The sequence below is a fragment of the Podarcis pityusensis genome (assembly GCF_964106645.2).
Source record: "Podarcis pityusensis genome assembly, chromosome: 13".
Taxonomy (NCBI): domain Eukaryota; kingdom Metazoa; phylum Chordata; class Lepidosauria; order Squamata; family Lacertidae; genus Podarcis; species Podarcis pityusensis.
This window is the reverse complement of record NC_138038.1, coordinates 39,266,743-39,286,481: the sequence shown is the minus strand read 5'-3', so window position 1 is coordinate 39,286,481 and position 19,739 is coordinate 39,266,743. Positions and strand designations below refer to the sequence as shown.

The 19,739-nt window shown below is 49.9% G+C and overlaps 1 protein-coding gene across 7 annotated transcripts; it reads right to left on the bottom strand.

Annotated features, from left to right (window-relative positions):
- Positions 1-291: 291 nt before the first annotated feature.
- On the bottom strand, positions 292-19,717 carry FBRS (fibrosin). Of its 7 annotated transcripts, none has more exons than XM_080977879.1 (18): positions 17,168-19,713; positions 13,546-13,719; positions 11,860-11,895; positions 11,249-11,278; positions 10,266-10,314; positions 9,227-9,635; positions 8,018-8,256; positions 7,208-7,407; positions 6,982-7,026; positions 6,710-6,805; positions 6,032-6,100; positions 5,920-5,949; positions 5,657-5,728; positions 5,191-5,323; positions 3,916-4,002; positions 3,739-3,822; positions 2,358-2,577; positions 292-1,851 (listed from the first exon to the last, which is right to left on the bottom strand). In XM_080977879.1, exons 1-18 carry the CDS (start codon positions 17,558-17,560, stop codon positions 1,107-1,109), a joined length of 3,111 nt encoding a protein of 1,036 aa, XP_080834005.1. In that variant the 5' UTR covers positions 17,561-19,713; the 3' UTR covers positions 292-1,106. The 7 variants fall into 7 exon arrangements, with proteins under 7 accessions (XP_080834005.1, XP_080834006.1, XP_080834001.1 ...); XM_080977880.1 differs by having other exon boundaries at positions 9,227-9,632; positions 17,168-19,711; XM_080977875.1 differs by having other exon boundaries at positions 3,739-4,002; positions 17,168-19,716.
- Positions 19,718-19,739: the final 22 nt, after the last annotated feature.

The following is a 19,739-nucleotide window of genomic DNA, read 5'->3' as shown; positions in this document are numbered from 1 at the left end:
TGGAGATGTGATGCTTTTGGGGGAATCTTGATCAAACAGTGTACAGTTTGGCTCCAAATCTTGTTCCCTTTCATCTTTTAAAGGGCTACAAAAATTATACTCGTCCAGGGTGCCAGCCTCCCTTTCTCAGAACTCCAGTTTTAATCTAATAGTGTCCTGCTTCCAACGGATGGGGCTAAACACCCAAGATTCAAGTGAGAAAGATTGTAGAGGTCTTGTGCTTTCCCCTCCTCTTCCTCCTGCCCTCCTCCCCGCCTGCCATCCAAAGACACACACGCACACACCGAGGAATCCAGAAGCACCAGTTTGGGGTTTAATTAACCAACCTGGGGAAGAAAAGGGGCACTGGACAAGTGCATTGCACCCTCCTCACTGCACCTTTCCGATCAATTACAGAAGGAGGAAAGGGACCGGGAGGTGGAGAGGGTGCGGATACAGGTATAGAAAAGAGCAGTACAGTAAAAACAAGGGGAGCCGTGGGGGGAGGACAGGAGAAGAGGGAGAAGTCACTTTTAAAATCACAATCTCAAACCTTTTATAAATGTACAAAAAAACCTTTTCCCCCACCTGCTTGGGGCAGAATATATAAATATTTACACTGCCTGGCAGGGGGAGGTGCCCCAAGATACAGCCCTCCCCCTTCCCCTGAAAGCAGCTTTCCCATCAGTCCATTGAGGGAGAAGAACACGCCCCAGAGCCATTTCAGCCCAGCAGGAATACTGGAAGCAGACACAAAACCTGTTAGGAAGAGGGATCTGGGAAGAAACCGGGACCCCAAACCGGGGGCACACCAGCCCCTCGACTCCTGCCCTCCCTCCGCCACAAACACCTCTAAAACAGAGACATCACACCCCGTATCTCTTAAGCCCCAACCTGAGCTTGGAAGAGGTTCCAACTATTCATAGCTGAAGGAGGCGAAAGTCCTTCTGGGAGGGGTGGCTGGGTGCTCCTCGGGTTAAGGCAGCAGGAAGCTGCACTCTTATCCCTGCCTGACAGGAAGGGGAAGGGGGGCTCGTTTCTCTGCCCAGGGCTCACGCTGACCCCACCAGTCCACTGGAGACAAGGGAAGCTGCTTGATACAGGTGCACACATGTCCCAGAGCACCATTATCTGGAGTCCCGGTCCTTGTAGGCTGCCAGTTCCCGGATGTCAGGAGCACGGCGGGGGGAGCAGGGCCGAGCATTCGAAGCAGGGATGAGAGGCGGGGGGGCGCTCAGCAGTCCTACAGCGGCAGCAGCCGCGGCGGCAGCCGCAGCAGGGGTGGCTTTTGCCAGTAGCCCGTTTGGGTGGCGGGGATAGGCCATGAGGCTGGGGTGGGGTGGGGGCGCCAGGCCATATAACCGGGCCCGTTCGTAGTCCTCGGCGGCAGTGGCGGCAGGCGACGGGGTCTCCAGGTAGCGGGGCAGGCGCTGTAGCGGGTGCAGCTCCAGCCCCCGGTGATAGGGCTCACGCCAGGCTTCGAGCGCAGCATAGGAGGCAGCTGAGGGCGGGGCAGCAACCAGGTATGGGGAGACGCTTCCGCCAGTTCCGGTCTGGGGTCTCTCAAACACAGCCAGCGTCCCCAGGGGGTGGGAAACATGCAGGGTGCTGTGGAAGGGAGGCCCCGTGCGCAGCGCCCCCTCGAAGCCCGTCAACTCAGGCTCCTCCTTGACCTTCACTTCCTTCTTCAGAGGCAGCTCTGGGTAAGGGGAGCGGGAGGCGTGGCCTGAACCTGCCGGGCTTCCGTAGCGATGCTCACGCTCTGCTGGGATGTGTGACCGGCCTGGGGGCTCCTCGTGAGACAATGCTAGGTTCTTTGGGGTGGGAGTAGCTGGAGAGGCACGCAGTGGATGGCGCGAGAAGAGGGCATCTCTGAAACACATACACAGGCAAAAGAAAGTTTGTGTTGGGGGTAGGAAAAAGTCACTCTCCACAACCTGGTACTGTCAGCCAGCCTTATGCAGACCTGTTATTTGTCATACTGGGCTGGCCCAACTGCCTCTTACTCCACCCATACCTATAGAGTCCCAAAGAACAGCAACTGCCCTCCCTCTCTTGAATACTGTGGAACCTCGGTTTTCGAGCATCTCAGAAGCAGAACAATTCAGAACCTGAACACCGAAAACCTGGAAGTAATTGCTTCCGTTTTTTAATGCACATCGGAAGTCGAACGGCTTCCACTGCATGTTTTTCCATATTTTCAATGGGTTTTGCAGACTGCCCATTGATCCTCGGTTTTTGAACGTTTCAGAAGTCGAACAGTCTTCTGGAATGGATTATATTCAAAAACAGAGGTTCCACTGTATCGAACTCCATTCACTCTTCATCCAGGAATAGCCTTGACCCCCTTGTCATCACCTCTGTGTCCCGCCTCTTACCTGTCCTTTTCATCCTTGATCACTGGCCCTTCTGGCTTCTCGCTCTCCTTCTCGTGCTGGGTTCCTCCACGCTCAGCCCCATCTCCAGCCCCAGCTTTGGGCCAGGCTGGGGCGGTGGGAAAGGAAGGGGGTGTGCGGTGTAAGCGGTTCCATGCCTCATGGGGGCTAGGGAAGGATGGAGCTCCGGGACTGTCCTTCTGCCCAAAGACAGCACTCGAGTCTGGGAGGGGAAAGAAGAAAGATTGGAACTGGCACATCAGAAAACACTGCTGTCCCCATGGCACCTTTGCAGTGGGGTCCTCAAAAGCCCCAGGCAGATGGGCTCACCCAGGTAAGAAGTGTGGGGGCAACTAGGTCCCCAAGTTGGAATAAGAATATAAAAAGAGCCTGCTGGATCAAGCCAATGGCAAACCTAGTCCAGCATCCTGTTCTCACACTGGCCAACCAGACGCCTGTGGGAAACCAGCAAGCAGGAAGTGAGAACAAGACCACTCTCCCTTCTGTGGCTTCTAGCAACTGGTATTTAGAAGCATTACTGCCTCCGACTATGGAGGTAGAGCTTAGCCATCATGTCTAGAGCACTGATGAACACTGCACCATGGTGAAAAGAGCATAAATAAGAGCTCGTGCATGCAATCATTCAGAAATAGCCCCCTCCCAAATGCTGCTAGTGAATTGGGGGGGGGATGCATCACACATATGAATGATTTCTCACAACCAAAACTTTCTGCATGAAGGAAGCCAGCATACCAAGGACACAGGTTCTAACTTGGGCTTCTCCTAATGTTTGAGTTTCCTAAGGGCAGATTTTGTCTCTCTATTCCACTCCTGCCCCAACCCAGGTATTGCCCCATTTGCTTTTCTGAAAGTTTAGATCAGTCCTAACAGCTTCATGTTTGCAAGGAAGAGGCGTAAAGCCTTAGCCTTGAAATGACAGCCAGGTGGGAGGAGCACCACAAATGGAGGCAAAGGGAGGAACTTCAAAAGCTTTGGCTCAATGGGAAAAGTCCTGAAACTTAGCCTCTGAGAGGGGACACAGAAATTGGCAGAAGGAAGAGGGTGGGATCCATAGCTCCTGGGTTTTCCTTCCAGCTCTGAGAGGGAAACAAAGGAATGTGGGTGAAACAAGGGGAGAGCAAAAAAAGCCCAAAACTTAGAACCCAGGATTTTCTGTCTCCAGTTCTTCATAATGGGGCTGCAAGGGCTGGGATGGGAAACCAAGTTTCCTGGGTTACATCTCCAGCTGTAAGAGTAGAGGGTGGAGTAAGAGGAAAGGAAAGAGTCCTGTGTTCAAATCCCTGTCTGTAAGTCAGCCTAGAGAACACCATTCTGGCCCCATTAATTACAGATTTTATGCCCCTAACCCCCAAACAATACTCACTGAAAGATGGGTTGCCCAGGCCCCCAAAAGCCCCATTGGAGAGCGCACCGAGGGAGGCAAAACTGGGGGGCCTGCCAAAGGGATCTGGAAAAGAGGCGAGCAGAGGAGTGAACAATCGTATGGAAGATGCTGGGTCCTGCCCCACCGGCCCTGGCATTCTGGTGCGCCAGCTCTTACCAATGTGGGGGCTGGGGCTGAGGAAGGAGCCATGAGGGGTGCCGGCAGGACCAAATGATGTGCCACTGCCTGGGTGGTGGATGGCACCTGCAGGACAGAAGCATGAAGAAAAGTTAATGGTTGAGATGCTGGGATTGACAAAAGGGGGTGCACCTCAAGGTTACTGACATGATTTAACATATTTATAGCCTGCCTTTTCCCTAAGTTGGGATCAAGGCAGCTTCGAACATTAAAAAATATCATTACAACATACTAAGTAGTAAAAGCAAACTAGTTAAAAACAATAGTGAAAATCGATTAGAACCCATTTCAAACCAGCAGTTAAAATGCAGTTTGCCCTGACAGTGGCAAAGTGATCAGCATTGTCTGCACCTTAGCCTGTTTGAATGGGAACATCTTCGCCTGCTGGCAGAAGGATACAAAGAAGGAACCAAGCTAAATTCTATTGGGAGGGAATTCCACAATATAGGAGCAGCCAAAGAAAAGCTCTCCCTCACGTCACCACCAACTGTGCTTCTGATGTTGATGGGACTGAGAAGGTGCTCCCCTGAGGATCTCAACATCTGGGTTGGTTAATACAAGGAGATACAATCTTTCAGGTAGAGGATGCTGGGCTCCCAAAAACATAAGCTGGAGTTAGAGTCCCTTGTCACTACCAATAATCTAAGCAGCATGTAATCTTTTTTACTGTCTTTTTTAGCTGCCTTGACGCAACCATATAAATGGCAGGGCACACCTGTTCACATTTCACAGGCAGGGCTACCTGGGGGGGAAAAACCACCCTTGAAATCCTGCACACTGGATCCCTCAAAAAGCTCACTATCATCACTGGCATAGTTCTAGGGGAGCCTCCAAGTACCATAGAAGGGAAAGAGTGTCCACAGAGTTTGCATGAGACCCAGAAATCTGGCAGGCTGGGTTATAGAGTGCCCTCAGCCTTTTAAGAATCAAGCGCCGAGGGCCTTCTGGCGGTTCCCTCGCTACGAGAAGTCAAGTTGCAGGGAACCAGGCAGAGGGCCTTCTTGGTAGTGGCACCCACCCTGTGGAACGCCCTCCCATCAGATGTCAAAGAGATAAACAACTACCTGACATTCAGAAGACATCTGAAGGCAGCCCTGTTCAGGGAAGCTTTTAATGTTTAACAGACCACTGTATTTTAATATTTTGTTGGAAGCCGCTCAGAGTGGCTGGGGGAACCCAGCCAGACGGCCGGGGTATAAATAACAACTTATTATTATTATTATTAAACTGCAGGATGGGGAGTAAGGCACTGACCTGAGGCTGTGAAGAGAGTGGCTGGGCGTGCCAGCTCCTGGCTGTGAGGCAGGCTGCCAAAGGCTCCCGTCCCAGGCAAACCGGTGAGAAGGTCGTTCCGGAAGTCCAATTTCTGGGGGTCACCCTGCACCAGCTGAGAGGAAATAAAGGATACAGAGGCCCCCCTTGAGCAACCAGGCCTGGCACGCTATTCACAGCAGCCTCCACAGCCCACTCTTTGGCAGGGACACCTCCTGCTCCTGCCCAGCCCCAGGCTCTGGTCTTGCGGTTCCCGTTTACCCGCCTCCTATCCCAGACTCACAGACCCCGCCTTGCATCCAGGGTCCAGCACAGACATCAGAAGAGCAGAATGGGAGAGGCTTCTCCCGTTGCTTGCAGCGACCCTCTGGCGGCTACCAGCAGGAGCTGCGCCACACCCCGTCACTGTACGCAGGCGGAGGGGGGAGGTGGCGCAGGCCCACCCTACCTTCATCTTCTCCTGGTGCCGCAGGATCATATATGCTACACGGACGTGCATGGCGCACCACTTCCCGGGCTTCTACGAGAGAGGGGGGAACCATCAGCTCTGTACGTTATGTCCCTGCTGGGCCAGGCACAAGCTGCCCTACACCCTGACTTGAGCCCCTCTCCCCACCGCCGCCCCCTGTGGGGTCAGCCATCGCTAGTCCTTGCTACCCCGAGCAGCCACCCCACTGCACCGTGTCCAGGAGGGGTCCCAGGGTTACTCACTCTTAGCGTCGGCCTGAAGGGATCGGTGAGCTGAAAGGAGACAGAAAAGCCAAGTGGGGGGTTAGTCATCCTTTCCACACTGCCCCGCCCCCTATACAGATGGCACACTCACCTGAGTGCCTTTCTGGGACAAGGTAGGTGGGACAGCCCCCAGCCGGGATGGCAGGTCAGGGTTAGTGCTCTGGGGAAGAAACAGTGGGTCAGGAGGAGACAGGCTGCTGAGGAGAACTCTCCTCTCTCCACATTCAGATCCCTCTCCCAAGCACACAGAGAATCGTGCAATCCTCTTGGCAGAGGTCAGAAATCCATTCTTGCACTCCGCCTTCTCTGTTTTCCACATAGAATCCTGGCTCTCCAACCCAGCTATTGAGGAGCTCTGGCTCCCAGCCTCCCTGTCCACCTCAGGGCGAGGGGAGAATGCCACTCCATGCAGGCCATGCAGGACACACACACACGCATGCTCTCCAAATCACGAGGGATGCTCCCCTCGGCCCCACTTCTTTCCCAGAGCCAGCAGATGAACCCAAGAGTCCAAGCACCTGCTCTTCATGCTCAAAAGCTTTGGGGCTCCACTTCTCCCCAGTAACCCTGGCTCCCCGCATCCCCATACTCTGCTCCCCCAACTCTTCACATAGATTCCCCAGGAGTCCTGGCCCTCCGCCCTCCCTGCTAAAAATCCACCAGGAGGTTGGGGAGGGGGAACCCAGGAGCCCTGAATTCTAGAACTTCCCCCCTTCCAAGATAAAAAGAACAGAAAAGCCCATTTGTCTACTATGTCTGGAGGCTTCACCTTAGGTTGGAACGCCCCCTGCAGGGAGCCAAAAGTCACAGCGGGAGGCAGGACCGGGGAGATCCCCGACACGGTTGGGGGGAAGGCGGCATAAAACTGGAAGAAGAAGAGAAAGCAATGGAAGCGCCACCCAGAGAAAACCAAGGCGGGAAGGGAAAGAAGGGGGGTGTTTGCTCCTTCCTCAGGACACGCAACTCTCAGAGCTTCCTTGGGTCCCCCTGCCAACAGGTCAACCCCCTGGGCGCTCCCTACTCCAAGAAGGCCGCACTTACATTGTGCCGCAGGAGCCCATCCATCTTGCCTGGGTATTTCTCATACTGCAAGAGAGAGGAAGAGAGAGGCACAAGAAGTGAGAAAACTCTGAGGGGAGAGTCCCATCCTGCACATCATCTCAGCTCTCACCGACAAACTCAGCCCTACACTAGGGAGGGGATGCAGCCATGGTTCCCAATGCCCACCCTCCCTTTCGCCCAGCAATCTCACCAGGATTACACTCACCATGGCTGGACTGGCTGTGGGCACCATGCCTGGTGGGAAAGGGGTGAAGTGCTGGTGGGTGTGCTGGTGGGTGTGCTGGTGCTGGTGGTTGTGTTGGTGGAACTGGAAGGCCAGCGGGCGGATGGCGGCAGCCCCCATGTCGGCGCCGCCTTGGGCTGTGAGGAAGCGCGAACTCAGGTCTTGGCGGATTAGTTCTTGTTCTGGGGAGGTAGAAGAACAAGTCACCCAACAGCAAGTTGCTTGGGGTGCGGAGCCAGCAAGGAAAGGAAGCGAGCGTGGAAAAGATTCGACACTCACCCACCCCAAATCACCCCACCCGTACAACTCACTAGAGCCACACAGCCCTGCCCTACAGAAACTCCCAGTTTTTCTGGAAGTGCTTCTCTAGGCTAGACTCCAGATTTTTCCTTTTCTTGCCAAGGCTTTCTGCCAATAAGCATTGCACCTTCAAAGCCAGAACTGCTACACACAAATAAAACCCTTCGTATATGTGCCCTGGAAGTTATTTTCCTCCTCCCCTGCCCCAACTTCCAGCCTTTCCTTTCTGCTTCATGCTGCCCTTGTATAGCCACACATTTCTTTCTTCCCAGCCCCAACCGCCACCACCACGAGGGCTACAAAAATTTTTTTACACAGAGTTCTCTGGATTCTAAAGTTATCATAAAACATGAAAAATATGACAGTAACCTTCTATTTCCTTAGCCTATGCCCCACTTTCTCACCCCTTCTCATTTCTACATAGCCCCTGACCATCTTCCCCAAGATCGCAGATCACACTCAGCCACACCCCTCCCGCTAAGTCCCTCTTACCAGATATGGCAGCGGCTGCAGCTGGGTGCCCGGCAACTTGAAGCAGCGGGGGTGGCGGTGGGAGGCCAGGCGAGGGGGTGAACATGCCTGGGTGGTGGTGGGAAGGGGGCCGAAGGGTGGGCGGAAAGGCGTGGGGAGGCAGGGCCAGCGAGGGTGTGGAGGGCCGGTGAGGGAGCTGAGAGGAAGAGGGGGAGCATGGAGGGAGAATGGGCTTGGGGTGAGCTGCGCCGCGGCTGCACCTGAAAAAGGGAGAGAAAAATAAATTTGGAGTGGGGAAGTCAGGAGGAGACAGAGTAACGATGGAAGCCAGAAGAGCACAGAAGCACTGAAGAGAGCACTGAACTTGGACCCAGGAGGCTTGGGATCAAATCTCAACTCAGCAATGGATTCAATTGGGGGGGAGTAGGGGGGCTTGAATACAAGGTTTGCCCAACCAGAAGTCCCTAGTCAGCAAAAAGGAAACAACAACAACAGGCCTCACTGGGCTGTTGCGAAGACAAGCCAGAGATAGAGGGTCTTCTATTCAAAGTAATCCTACATAAAGGATTACTCATTATGGGTGTTTAGGCTGCCAAGTTAAGCTGGGACACATCTGCACTTTAATATTGCCAAATCGATTATCTTCCAAGTGAGTGCAGTAATGTCAGTTGCAAAGAAAGAATAAAACATTTTCTGTAATAAAAAATGAGGACAAATGGCAACACTCAAGGAGAAAAAAAATGAGTAAGAGAAGGAGAGAAAATGTGGGGGGAGAGGTGAGTGCAGCCAACATGCACTGAGTAGTCACAAAATGGGGCCCAGGAAGTCCCAGTTCAAATCTTGCCTCTGCCAGAGGTGGCCTTCGGCAAGCATCTCTCTCTCCCCATCAGCTGCAGTCAACTCAGTTGCAATATGCAATATAGGGATGAATATAAGGATGCCAATACTGACCTACTTTATAGAGATGTAAATAGTGATTTGAAAATAAAAAACCCTTATGAGTGCTCTACAAAGTGTTATTATTAAGACACAAAGGATAGAAGGGAAACTGCTTGAAGGGAACAAGGAGGAGGAGGACGAGTGACGGGTCAAAGGCAGGGGGAAGCAAAGGGAGAGGGGACAAAAAAAGGAGAGGAAGACAAGTAAGAGGGACATGAGAAAGCTTGAAACAGAGGGAAGAGGGAAAGCGAGAATGAGAATGAGAAACAGAGAAAGTGAACTGGGACTCACCCTGCGGTGCTGAGATCCAGCCCTACAGCGTATGGCGCTTGCGTCTGACTGGCAAAGGGCGGTACCTTCATGTGCAGCTGGCTCTGGGTGAGGTTGTGGGGGACGGCTCCCCCCTGAGGCATCGGAGGCAGCTGGCCTTTGGGTTGGGGTGTCCCGCGAACAGCATTAGGCGTCTGAGCCCTTGTCCTGGTGGGAGGTGGGGCGGGAGGACTGGGGGGCAAGGCCTGAGCTGGAGCGGGGGCTGCGGCTGCCTGAGAAGGGGGCTCCTTGGGCAGGAAAGGCACTAGCAGGGGGTCCCGGTCGGCCTCATAATTACGCTCCTGGCTCCGCTCCAGGCCAGAGACTTTAGGGATCACAGAGAGTTTGGCTTCACAGCTCCCATTTAATGCACCAATGGGTCCCGAGGCTGCTGGGGGGCAGAAACAGAGAGAAAAAACAGAGGTTGAGAGTACCAGGTGAGTAGACTTTGAACTGTTGGTTCAATCCTTGCTGAGCCATAGACTCCCTGGCTCAGCAAATCAGCCACATGTCCTGTTGTGCAGGAGAGGGGCTGTTTCACAATCTACTTCAAAGTATCCTTTTGGGGGCAGAGGAAGGAACTATTCTTAAGCAATTGGACCCTAAAAACTCTAGGAAACAGCAAAGGGAGAAGAAAACACACCTGGAGAAGAGGCCCACCTGGTCACAGTACTTCAAGCACTTAGCATGAATAGATATTAGGTGTTGCTATTACTCAAAAAGCTTACATTAGCTTTCAAAAAGAGAAACGATCTAGTGCAGCTTATCTGCTCCCAGCACACCACAGGAAATGTGATGAGGAAGAGGAAAGGAAACTCAGTGCAAGTGACTCCTACCAGAATATCATGCTGTCTATTAAGAGTCTTTCTGGCACCTTGGTGTTTGGACAAGAGCACAATCTCAGTGATGCTAATAGGAATATGGTTGTGAATATACATTAAAGGAAGCTAGACTATTTGTCCATCTAGGCCAGTATTTTCTACTCTGACCAGCAGCTCCCACCCTGTGCACTCAAACCCACCTTTGCTGGTTGAGACAGTGAATGACTGTTCGAGGTCATCAACGGAGGCCTACAGAGACAAGAAAAACAGGCCACTCATTATTTAGTCAAGAGAAGAGAATTCGGCACAAAATAAGCACCATCTCAAATTGTTTTGAGGCCAACTTGAAAAGCAGTCAGGGAGCTTCTGAAGGACACAAATGCTATTTCTTTCTGAAGCAAGCAATGGAAGTAGCTTGTCATGCAAATAAGGAGAGATTTGCTACTTCTAGCCACTACTTCTATGGTTGGTGCAGAACACAGTTGCTTTCCTTCCAAAAGGAACAGGCCTCTGGGAAATTATTATGCTAGTGTTGACAAATGCTGGCCTCCTACACCCTTCCAGGTATAATTCAAGGTGCTCATTTTGACCTGCTGCCCTTGTATACCAAGATAGGTCACTGTGTTCTGCAAAAGTGTCCCCTTGAAGTCCCTAACATATCAGAAGCTTGCTCCATGGTAACTCTCAGAGAGATATGGCAGCTGCTCACTATTTGTACTTTCTGGAAAGCAATTTATGACATTTGTTTTGACAAGCTTTTCCAGCCAGGTGAAAAGGTATTTATTCTATATTGGTTTTAAACATACCTTTTGTTGTTTTGTGTACAGGTTTCAAAGCTATTTTTAGTTGTTTTTATGTAAATCGTCTTAAGACTCATGTGGAAGACAAATCATTAATAAAATAAGATAAATAAAGGCCCAACGTCTGCACATTTTCCACAGCACCTTAACGCCACATGTGGTTCAAGTATTCACAACACCAACATTTGCGTGGGATGAGAAATATGGAGAATTGGTTCCCATGTGGCTCAGCATGAAGAAACGGGACTTTGGCGTTTTCCAAATTGCTGGGTCCATTTTGCAATATCTGCCCTGCCCCAAAACTCCCATACAAGTGTCAAGTGATGTGGCAGTCACAAGTGAAGCCTGGCAAATTACAGGACCAGGGTGAGGTCAATGCCTACCTGCTCCTCTGGGTCACTTTCTGTATCACACTGCAAAAGGAGAATGAAAGAAAGAAGGAAGTCCATCAGTACAGCCAATTGGAAATGCTCATTAGTGGCACACACACACCCCACCACAATGCTGGTCAGCAGCAGGCTCTGCAGAAGATTTATAGTAGGATTTTATGGCATATGGAAAGACTGATATTCTGATACCCCAAACCCATGGACCACCCAAGGCCTCAGAAGGGAACAGAATCAAATGCAAAGAAATCATGCAGGCAGGCATCACTGCAAAGAAGCACAGCTGAATCCATCAGAGATTCAGGAAGAAGCCTTGGTGCCTTCTCACTCTCCAAGGGACCAGCATCTCCCATGGTTTAGCACCGAGTGGAGAGCAGTAGTTACAGATCTCCTGGAGGCCATTTACAACACACACACACACACACACACACACACACACCCTTGCTCCAGTTCACAGGTGGGAAAGGATGCCACGGAAATAATGTTTGGGAAGCTAAAACAGTGCCCTGTGAAGCTGTGTGCAGCCAGGGCTCACCACTAACAAAAACTACAGCCCAAACCAAGAGAACAGGGGTGTGGGAGAGAATGCTTATACATTGCCCACTTACTATATATCCAGTTTCCAGGTAGGATTGGAGAGAAGGCTGGAAAAAGAAAATAAAGGTTGGCCAGGGGTGGGGGCAGAGAGAGGAAAATAAAGAAAGATAGATTAGACTCAGAAGGATAGGAGGCTGTTAATCCCAAAGATTAAAAAAAATCCCAAAGAAAAAAAATTAAGAGAAAGCATCCTTGTTTTGTCAGGAGAGTAATAAGATTTTAAGAGCAATACTGAAAATAAAAGAAAAATGTGTCCTCCTTAGAAACACATGCTGAGTATTCCACAAAGATGAGGAGATTCTGGCTGGCATGCTACACACAGACACAAATTGGCTGCATTCAGATGATCATCTCAGCTTAAAAAGCTGAGATATGAACGAGTCTCTTTCCTCCTCATGCAGTCACTTCACTCCTCCCTTTGTGCAAATGAACAAGACAGGAAGATCAGTTAACTATAATATCCCATGATGGCCAAACCAGGAAATTATAGTTAATAACTTCCAAAACAACTCAAGTATTAAACCAACTTTAAACCCTGGTTTCATAGTCTAGATTTTTCCGAAGCCATCGACCAGCATTTCCTAGTTCAGATGCAACGTGAAACTATCGTTAGCCAATACTTCCTGGCTTGTTTTCCAGCTTGAGCAAAGGAAGAAGCCAGGCACCTGAATGCAGATGCACAGGACTCATTCATATCTCAGTTTATATGATTGTCCAAACATGCCCACTGCTCCACTATTTGCTCTAAATTTATTAGGCATTTTGAGGATGCCAAGAGCAATTTTGCTGGGCTGGGATTTGTCTCCCTCCTCAAATCAAATTATTAGTAATATTTCCAACCCTGTCGATGCAGCGTCATTGCTGATTCACCACAACTCATCTGCCATTTGGAGATTCAACAACACAACAGAAAGCCCTCTAATAAATAAACCACAAGCCCTCCTGTGGAGGGAGTCCCACTTTCTGAGGGCAATTTTGCTCCTGCTCTGTTGCTGTCAGCTAGCAGGCGTGCTGAGATTCAACCTGTCTCAGGGCAATACCCTAGTACTTGGAATCCTTTATTTTTAATCCTTTTCTACAGGAAAAATATGGTAATTTAACAGCAAAGGAAAGCTATGCTGCACAAGCTCAAATAAACTCTGCTTTACAGATTTAGTGACTTGGCCCAGACAGGATGCTATGTTCTGGTTCACATTAAGCTCTCTGTTTCCCTTATGTCCTGAATTCGCAATTAGTCTTAGTATTCAAGATCTGAAGAACGTTTTCATGTAATCTCATTGAATTCTAGCAGCTTTTCATTTTGCCTCTTGCTCAACCCATATTTTTAACATAATGCCATACTCAGAAAGAGAAAAAAATTCACCAGACATACAGCACTATAGGCCAAGTTATTCAGCACTATAGAGTTTAGTTGCTGCTATAGGCCTGCCTTTTTGCACAACAAAACCTAGCAAATTTCAAGCATGTGTATAAAAAAAGAAGTTATTTGATAACAGAATCCTGTTGGTAACATGTCCTAGACCAGCCACAACCAATACTAATTGACGTCCATTCTCCCCCAACCCAACAAGTCACCCAATTAGCTGCCCAAGTGATTTAAACTTAAGCCTGCAAAATGAGGGGAGCATATAAAAGCAGGCTTGACAGCAGGCAACACAATAAAAAGCAGTTTCCAACCCCTTAGCCACGGGTCTCACCTCTTTGTGCCGCTTCTTGGTACGCTTCCTCACTGCTCTCTCCCGGCTGCGACCCTTCTCCGAGCTCCCATCCTCATCCTCAGGCTCAGAGTTGTTCCCCTCTCCCCGTTTTCTCTTTCCAGAATGCTTCATCCGAAGCTCCAGCCGCTCCGGGGTCTTCAAGGTAGCATCCTTCTGTGGGAAGGTGACAAGGCAGGTGTGCATTAAAACTATATTGAGCACAGAAAAGCTCAGGAATCCCTAAGCTAACCCCAGATGGATGTTAGGATGTATTTCAGCTCCCTAGAGGCAACTATAAAATAATGATGATATAATAATAATAATAATAATAATAATAATAATAATAATAATGTAATAGCAATAATAGTAATAATAATAAATGGGAAGGTGGGAATAATTATCTGTGTTAATTACTTGATCATCTGTACCAGGCTGACTGGACTCAGAAAAAACATACACCCCTTCTTACATTAGTGTGCGGATATGGTAGAAATTTATACTTCTACACAAACACAAACCATGGAAAATTAAGAGATCAAAGTGTATATCCAGTATATCCAGAGTTGGTGTGGTGTATACTGGGCTTTGATCAAGAAGAGCTGAACTCCCATTTCTGCTCAGCTTTGGGTCAAGTCACTGCCTCTCACCCTTGTAGCTGTATGAGAAGGGTTAATGGGGAGCTACGTACATCACCCTGAGTTCTTTGAAAGAAGGATGGGATAAAAATGTGGCAAATTATAACCTTATGGTAAGCATTAAGAGAATAGAGCCAGACAGAGAGCCATAGTGTTGAACCAGCTCAGAGGGTCTCAGTTTAAATTTCTGCTCAGCTATAAAGCCTCACTGGTTGACCTTGGGCCCATCTCTCTTATTTAATTTTTTATTTAAAATATTTCCAGTCCACATTTAATCAAAGGTCAACCAGAACAGCAGCCAATGCAGAGATATAATATCTCAACACCTACTTCAAGCACTGCTACCCTAAAAATGACTGCATGAATAAATGTGTCTGCAGCTGATGATGAAACCCAAAAAGAGACAGTGCCACCCATCAATGAGAAGGAAGGGTATTCCACCAATGGAGTGTCACTGCAGAGAAGGTCTTCTCCAATCTTGCTTCATGAGAAGACTGCCCTTAAAGGCAACCCAGAAACTTCAAACACAGTGGGCAGATTACTGGCTGGAGTTCCATTTAGAGCTCACACAATCCCTTTCTGAAAGCAGCTGCACTGGTTGCCAGTTCATTTTCGGAACCAATTCACGGTGCTCACGTTAATATTTAAAATCCTTAACTTAAGCCCCAAATATTGGAAAGACTGCCTCCTTCTCTACAGAATCTCTCAGATGTTAAGGTCAGGAGAGGGACAATCTTGGTAGTTCTACTACCCTCAGAAAGTGGTGGTGGTGGTGGTCCAGGAGAGAGCAACTTTTGAACTCTGGAATTTCTTCCCCACAAAGATGCATCTGGCAACTTCATTATATAGTTTTTGTCATAAGCTGAAGATGCACCTCTTTACCCTGACATTTAAGACAGTTTCAAATGTTGTATTTTAAACTTCTGTGACCCATCCTGGGACTTCAGGGTGAAGGTCGGGGATATATCAAAATAATAACTGACTATGCCTGGCAACACACAACAACACGGGTGTCCCTGAGGATCTTAGCCTGACCAGATGTGCAGGGTAAGATTATCTAATCTAATCAAATCTTATCTATCTATTTATTTAAACAATTTATACACTGCTTAAGTACAATAGTCTCTAAGGGGGTCACAAAGATACACTACAAAATCAGATAAAACTATAAAATGAAATCATTTAAAATAGTGTAGGGGGGTAGAACCAAGTATACCATGAGTTCCTTGGAAAAATGGTGAGATAAAAATGTAATTTAGTCAATGTTCTAACTCCAAACAAAATGAAGCTAGACATACCACACACCACTGTAACCAGCAGCGATTGATAAAATTTTCTGAAAAGCTCAGAAAACACACAACACTTGCCTCGCCTGGTCAGTTGCATCTGGAATGCTGCATTTGCACAGCACAGTCCAAGAAGTCTGTCTTGTCAACAGACATTCACCTGGCCACTACGGGAAATGAAAGTCACCTTCAATGCATTGGGGAGAGCTGATAACTTAGGGAAGATCGGCTTAACTCAAGAGAGATGCCAACAAACAGGAAAGGCCTCCGAGGAAGATAAGAAGTTTGGGACTTTATCCAGAGAAAACAGCCAGTCTTGGGGTGGCAGAGTGTCAGAGCAAGGCATGCTCTTCCACCCCTGTGATTTTCTGTGGCTGTGGAGTGAATAGTTCTTAGCAATGCACTGGATTCCTTTGGAGTTTGGCAAAGGCACCTGTGTTCACGCCCAACTCCTCACCCAGTCCTGTCAAGCTGGAAAGGCAGGTGAAGCCAGTCCAGCCTGGAGCATTCCTGTGTTTAGCAGAGCCTCCTTTGCTGCTTCAGCAAGTGAAGCAGCTATGTTTTGCATGTCACCTGAGAGATACACATCAGCACCTACGGAAGTCACATAATCCCACACCCACCAAGGTATGAAGAGTTTATTAGACCACATCACAATCCTAGAAATATTCATGAAAAAGGGACCATAACTTCAACACACTAAGAAACTCACAGCAAGACCACACTGATTGGAGCTTACTAAAGCCTCCTTTGCTTTATGTCTCATACTATACCTTTGCATATGTAAGGGACACCTTATACTGAGGCAGACAATGGGATCATTTAGCCAGTACTACTGGGGATTTAACTCAAGTTTTTATATACAAATTACCAGCTCAGAGCTATGGTTGCTCCCTTTAGTCAATAACTATTTTATCTTATTTCAAGTGCTGAAGAATCCTCTGACAGCAGCTCATCTCCCCCTCTTTCTTCCTCCTCCAGTCTCTCACAAAAGGGTATTTCTTCTCACAACAATTTACCAGAAAACAGACCTGCTCCCCCCCTTTCTCCCACATGCCAATCAGTTTAATTTGAGGGGTCCATGTGGTTCCCTATTTGAGATGATTGACAAGACAGGAGACCGTCTTGCTCCCTTTTATATCACCACTGGCTTCTGCTTGTAGAACAAACTAAAGTTCAAACAACCAGTCTGCCTTTGTCCTGTGCTAGATGGCTTGAACACTACCAATCATAGCTTTAAGTTCTTCTGCTCTTATAAGGGACTTCTAGGGATCTCCCAACCAAGAGACCAATCAGGGACCCACATCTGTTTAATTTCAGCTATTATCTGAGAGCAACTCAGATTGTCCACTAGATCCATCACTGTCACTTGACTTTGGAATCCCATGCTGACAAAAGGGAGAGGGGAGAAGGCGGAGGGGAACAACAACCTGCTGCACTTAAAATATACTAGTATTTACATATGTTTTTACTCCTATTCTCCAGCACACCCCATCCTAGTGCAGTCTCAGAAGCAGGAGCCAGTGTCTTTTCTGAATTATGGGGACAAGAGAATCCAAGGTTCTCCCTCTTTCTTCTTCCTTTCTGTATCACAGCTCTAAGGGGGCCTGCAGAACTAAAATCACTCCCAGCCAACCTCAGCACCCAGACTGTACAAAGGCCCATGAGACCCCACAGATAGAGATTGGGACACCTCCTCACCTCAAGTGCCTCAAGGCTGACAAAGCTGGCAATGGCAAAGCCATCAATGAGATCCTCCTCCTCCTCTTCCTCCTCCTCATCGCGGCTGCAGGATGATCCAGAGGGTCTCTTCCGCCGCCGCAGGGGCCGCCGCCTTCGACGCTGCTGCTGCTGCAGGGAGCGGCCTTTTCCAGGTGCCACAGGAGCAGGTGGAGAGGGGCCTTCACTGTCCGATCCTGAAGATGAAGATGACGAGAGGCCACGACGAGACCCATCCCCAGGACGGCCTCCCCGGCGGCGAGTGCAGCGGCTCTCACGGTCCCGCCGTGAGCAACGCCGCTGCCTCCGTGTTCGGCTACTGCTGCCTCCTCCCCCACTCCAGCATGGGGCAGGAGCTGCCGCTGTTCCTTCCATGGTTCCCCCCTTGAGGTACAGAGAATGTGTCGTGTTGTGTCCTGTGGATACTGCAGACACGCAAGGAGGTGGGGGGGGGACACTCTTCACCCTTCCCCAGCCAGTTGCATTGCAGCTGCTCTCAACTGAGCCCTTGTTCTTCCACAGATGCCACTTGGAAAAGCAAGAACGAAACTCCTCTCTTCTTTTCCGTAAAAAAAGGGGTTTTGTATTTCGTGGCCAAAACAAAAAGTCCTTGGCCTTTACACCTTACAGTTGTCAGCAACCTTTCCTTGATTTACATTTAGAGAGCCTACTCAACACAAGAGGATCCTCTTTGCTCTGGGAAAGTCAAAGCAACTCTCCTTTCATTCAAGTTTAATTCCCTCTCAAGTGACAGGGATGGCAGCTTCTGGTTTTTTCTGCTTGTTTTTGGTCTTTGTCTTAAAGGCAAGACCATTAAATTAAAAAGAATTAAATACTTTCAACATAGAACTCTAAGAAGCGGAAGGTGATCCAATAACTTTTTCTTCCTTTACATAAAATCAGCCCCTGCCAGCGCACAGAGATCTCTCTCTAACATGGAGCCTCCTGTTTGGGTGGGGAAGGAAATCTGTCAAAACACCCTCGCCTTGGACAAGGGTTTTACATCCCTCCAACTGCGACACAGTGTGCTTTTAAATATATATATATATATTTGTTTGTTTGTAAAACCCAATTTTAAAACAAACCCCAGCGCATGGCAACTTTCTTGCAGGTTGAAGAAAGCCTTTGCTTTAAGTGCCTATCTGTGTGGGTTTTTTTTTCCGGAGATGAACCACGAAACTGTCACTTTCGACTTTCCCTCAGGGGAATTGGGGGTTCGCCCCCGACGGAGCTGCCAGCCTGGGCAGCCTCCCCTTTAAGACTGCGGAGGTGGCTCCTGCCAACAATGGCAAGCGGCTTCCGCCCAGAGGGCAACTCACTTCCTCCGCTCGGCCGAGGGCTCCCCGCGAGGGAAGCGGCTCCGCGGGGCCATCTCTTCTTCCTCTTCTGCTTTCCCGGGAAGCGACACCTTCCTCCTCCTCCTCGCGAAGCTCGGTCCGTGAAGAAGAGGCCTCCCGTATTCCTCCCACAGGGTGTGACCTTGCCTTTAAGGGTCCGGATCTCTGTGTCTCAATTTCCCCTTTAAGAGTGTTCGATTTTGAGTCCGCCACACATTTCCTGCCAAAGCATGGCCTCCCCTTTAAGAATGTGGATTTAAAGTTCTCCCTTGTCAGGCACCGACTCTCCCAACGACCGGAATGAAAAGCCCTCCAAGCATTTCTCTTTCCTCCTTGTCAGCTTGCGCTGCCCTTTAAGGATCCAGCGTTCAAGGTCCTCCGGAGAAACCCGAATTTCACCTTTAAGGGCCACCCCTCCCTCTCAGCCACAATGAGGGCCCGAGAAGAACTCCCCTTTAAGAGGGCCGAGCTCCCTTTAAATCCATTGACAGGCGCTGGCGGTTGGGGGGGTTGTTGTCCTCCGGCTGAAAGTGCCCCCTCTTCTCGCGGCCCCCCCCCCAGCTGTCCCTTTAAGAGCGCCGGCCGTTGAGGGGGCTTTTCAACTCACCCCACCTTTTCGCCTCCGTCCAGGCTCGCGGCAAGCGGCCCCGCGAGCCCCTGGCGCTGATTGGCTGCGAGGCTGGTACCCTCCGCTATCGTCGCGGCCCCCCCACAGCTGATTGGCCGAAGCGGTGAGGTGAGTAAGGATGGGGGAGGGGTGGGTGGCTGGCTGGCAGGGTCCGGCTGCAGGGAGGGAGGCCGGCAGGCGAGCTGGCGTGGCGCTCCCGTCCCGCTCGCGCCTGGGTGGGGGGCCCTTTCGGCTGGCCGTCCTTTGCCCCCTCCCCGCTCCGTCTCCGCGGCTGCCCCCCGACTCTCCCTCTCCCTCTAGCAGCCTCTGCCGGATCCCCTTCGTCTCTGCGCACGGCACGCAACTCCTCCCACAGCGTCATATCCCTCCGCCCTCTCCGTTGATGGACCCATTTAAAAAATCCCTCCGCTGGAAAAAGAAAAGGAAATAGTCCCTTCGGTTAGCCTCTGTTTCCGCCCACCCGCCCCTTGGAGACTGTTCGAGGTGGAGGGTGTTCCCTTAAACCAACACCCCCGCCTTCAGAGTCACTTCCGTCCTCCGCAGGGTGACGTCATGGTTTCACGGAGACAAACGTGATGCAATGATGTCA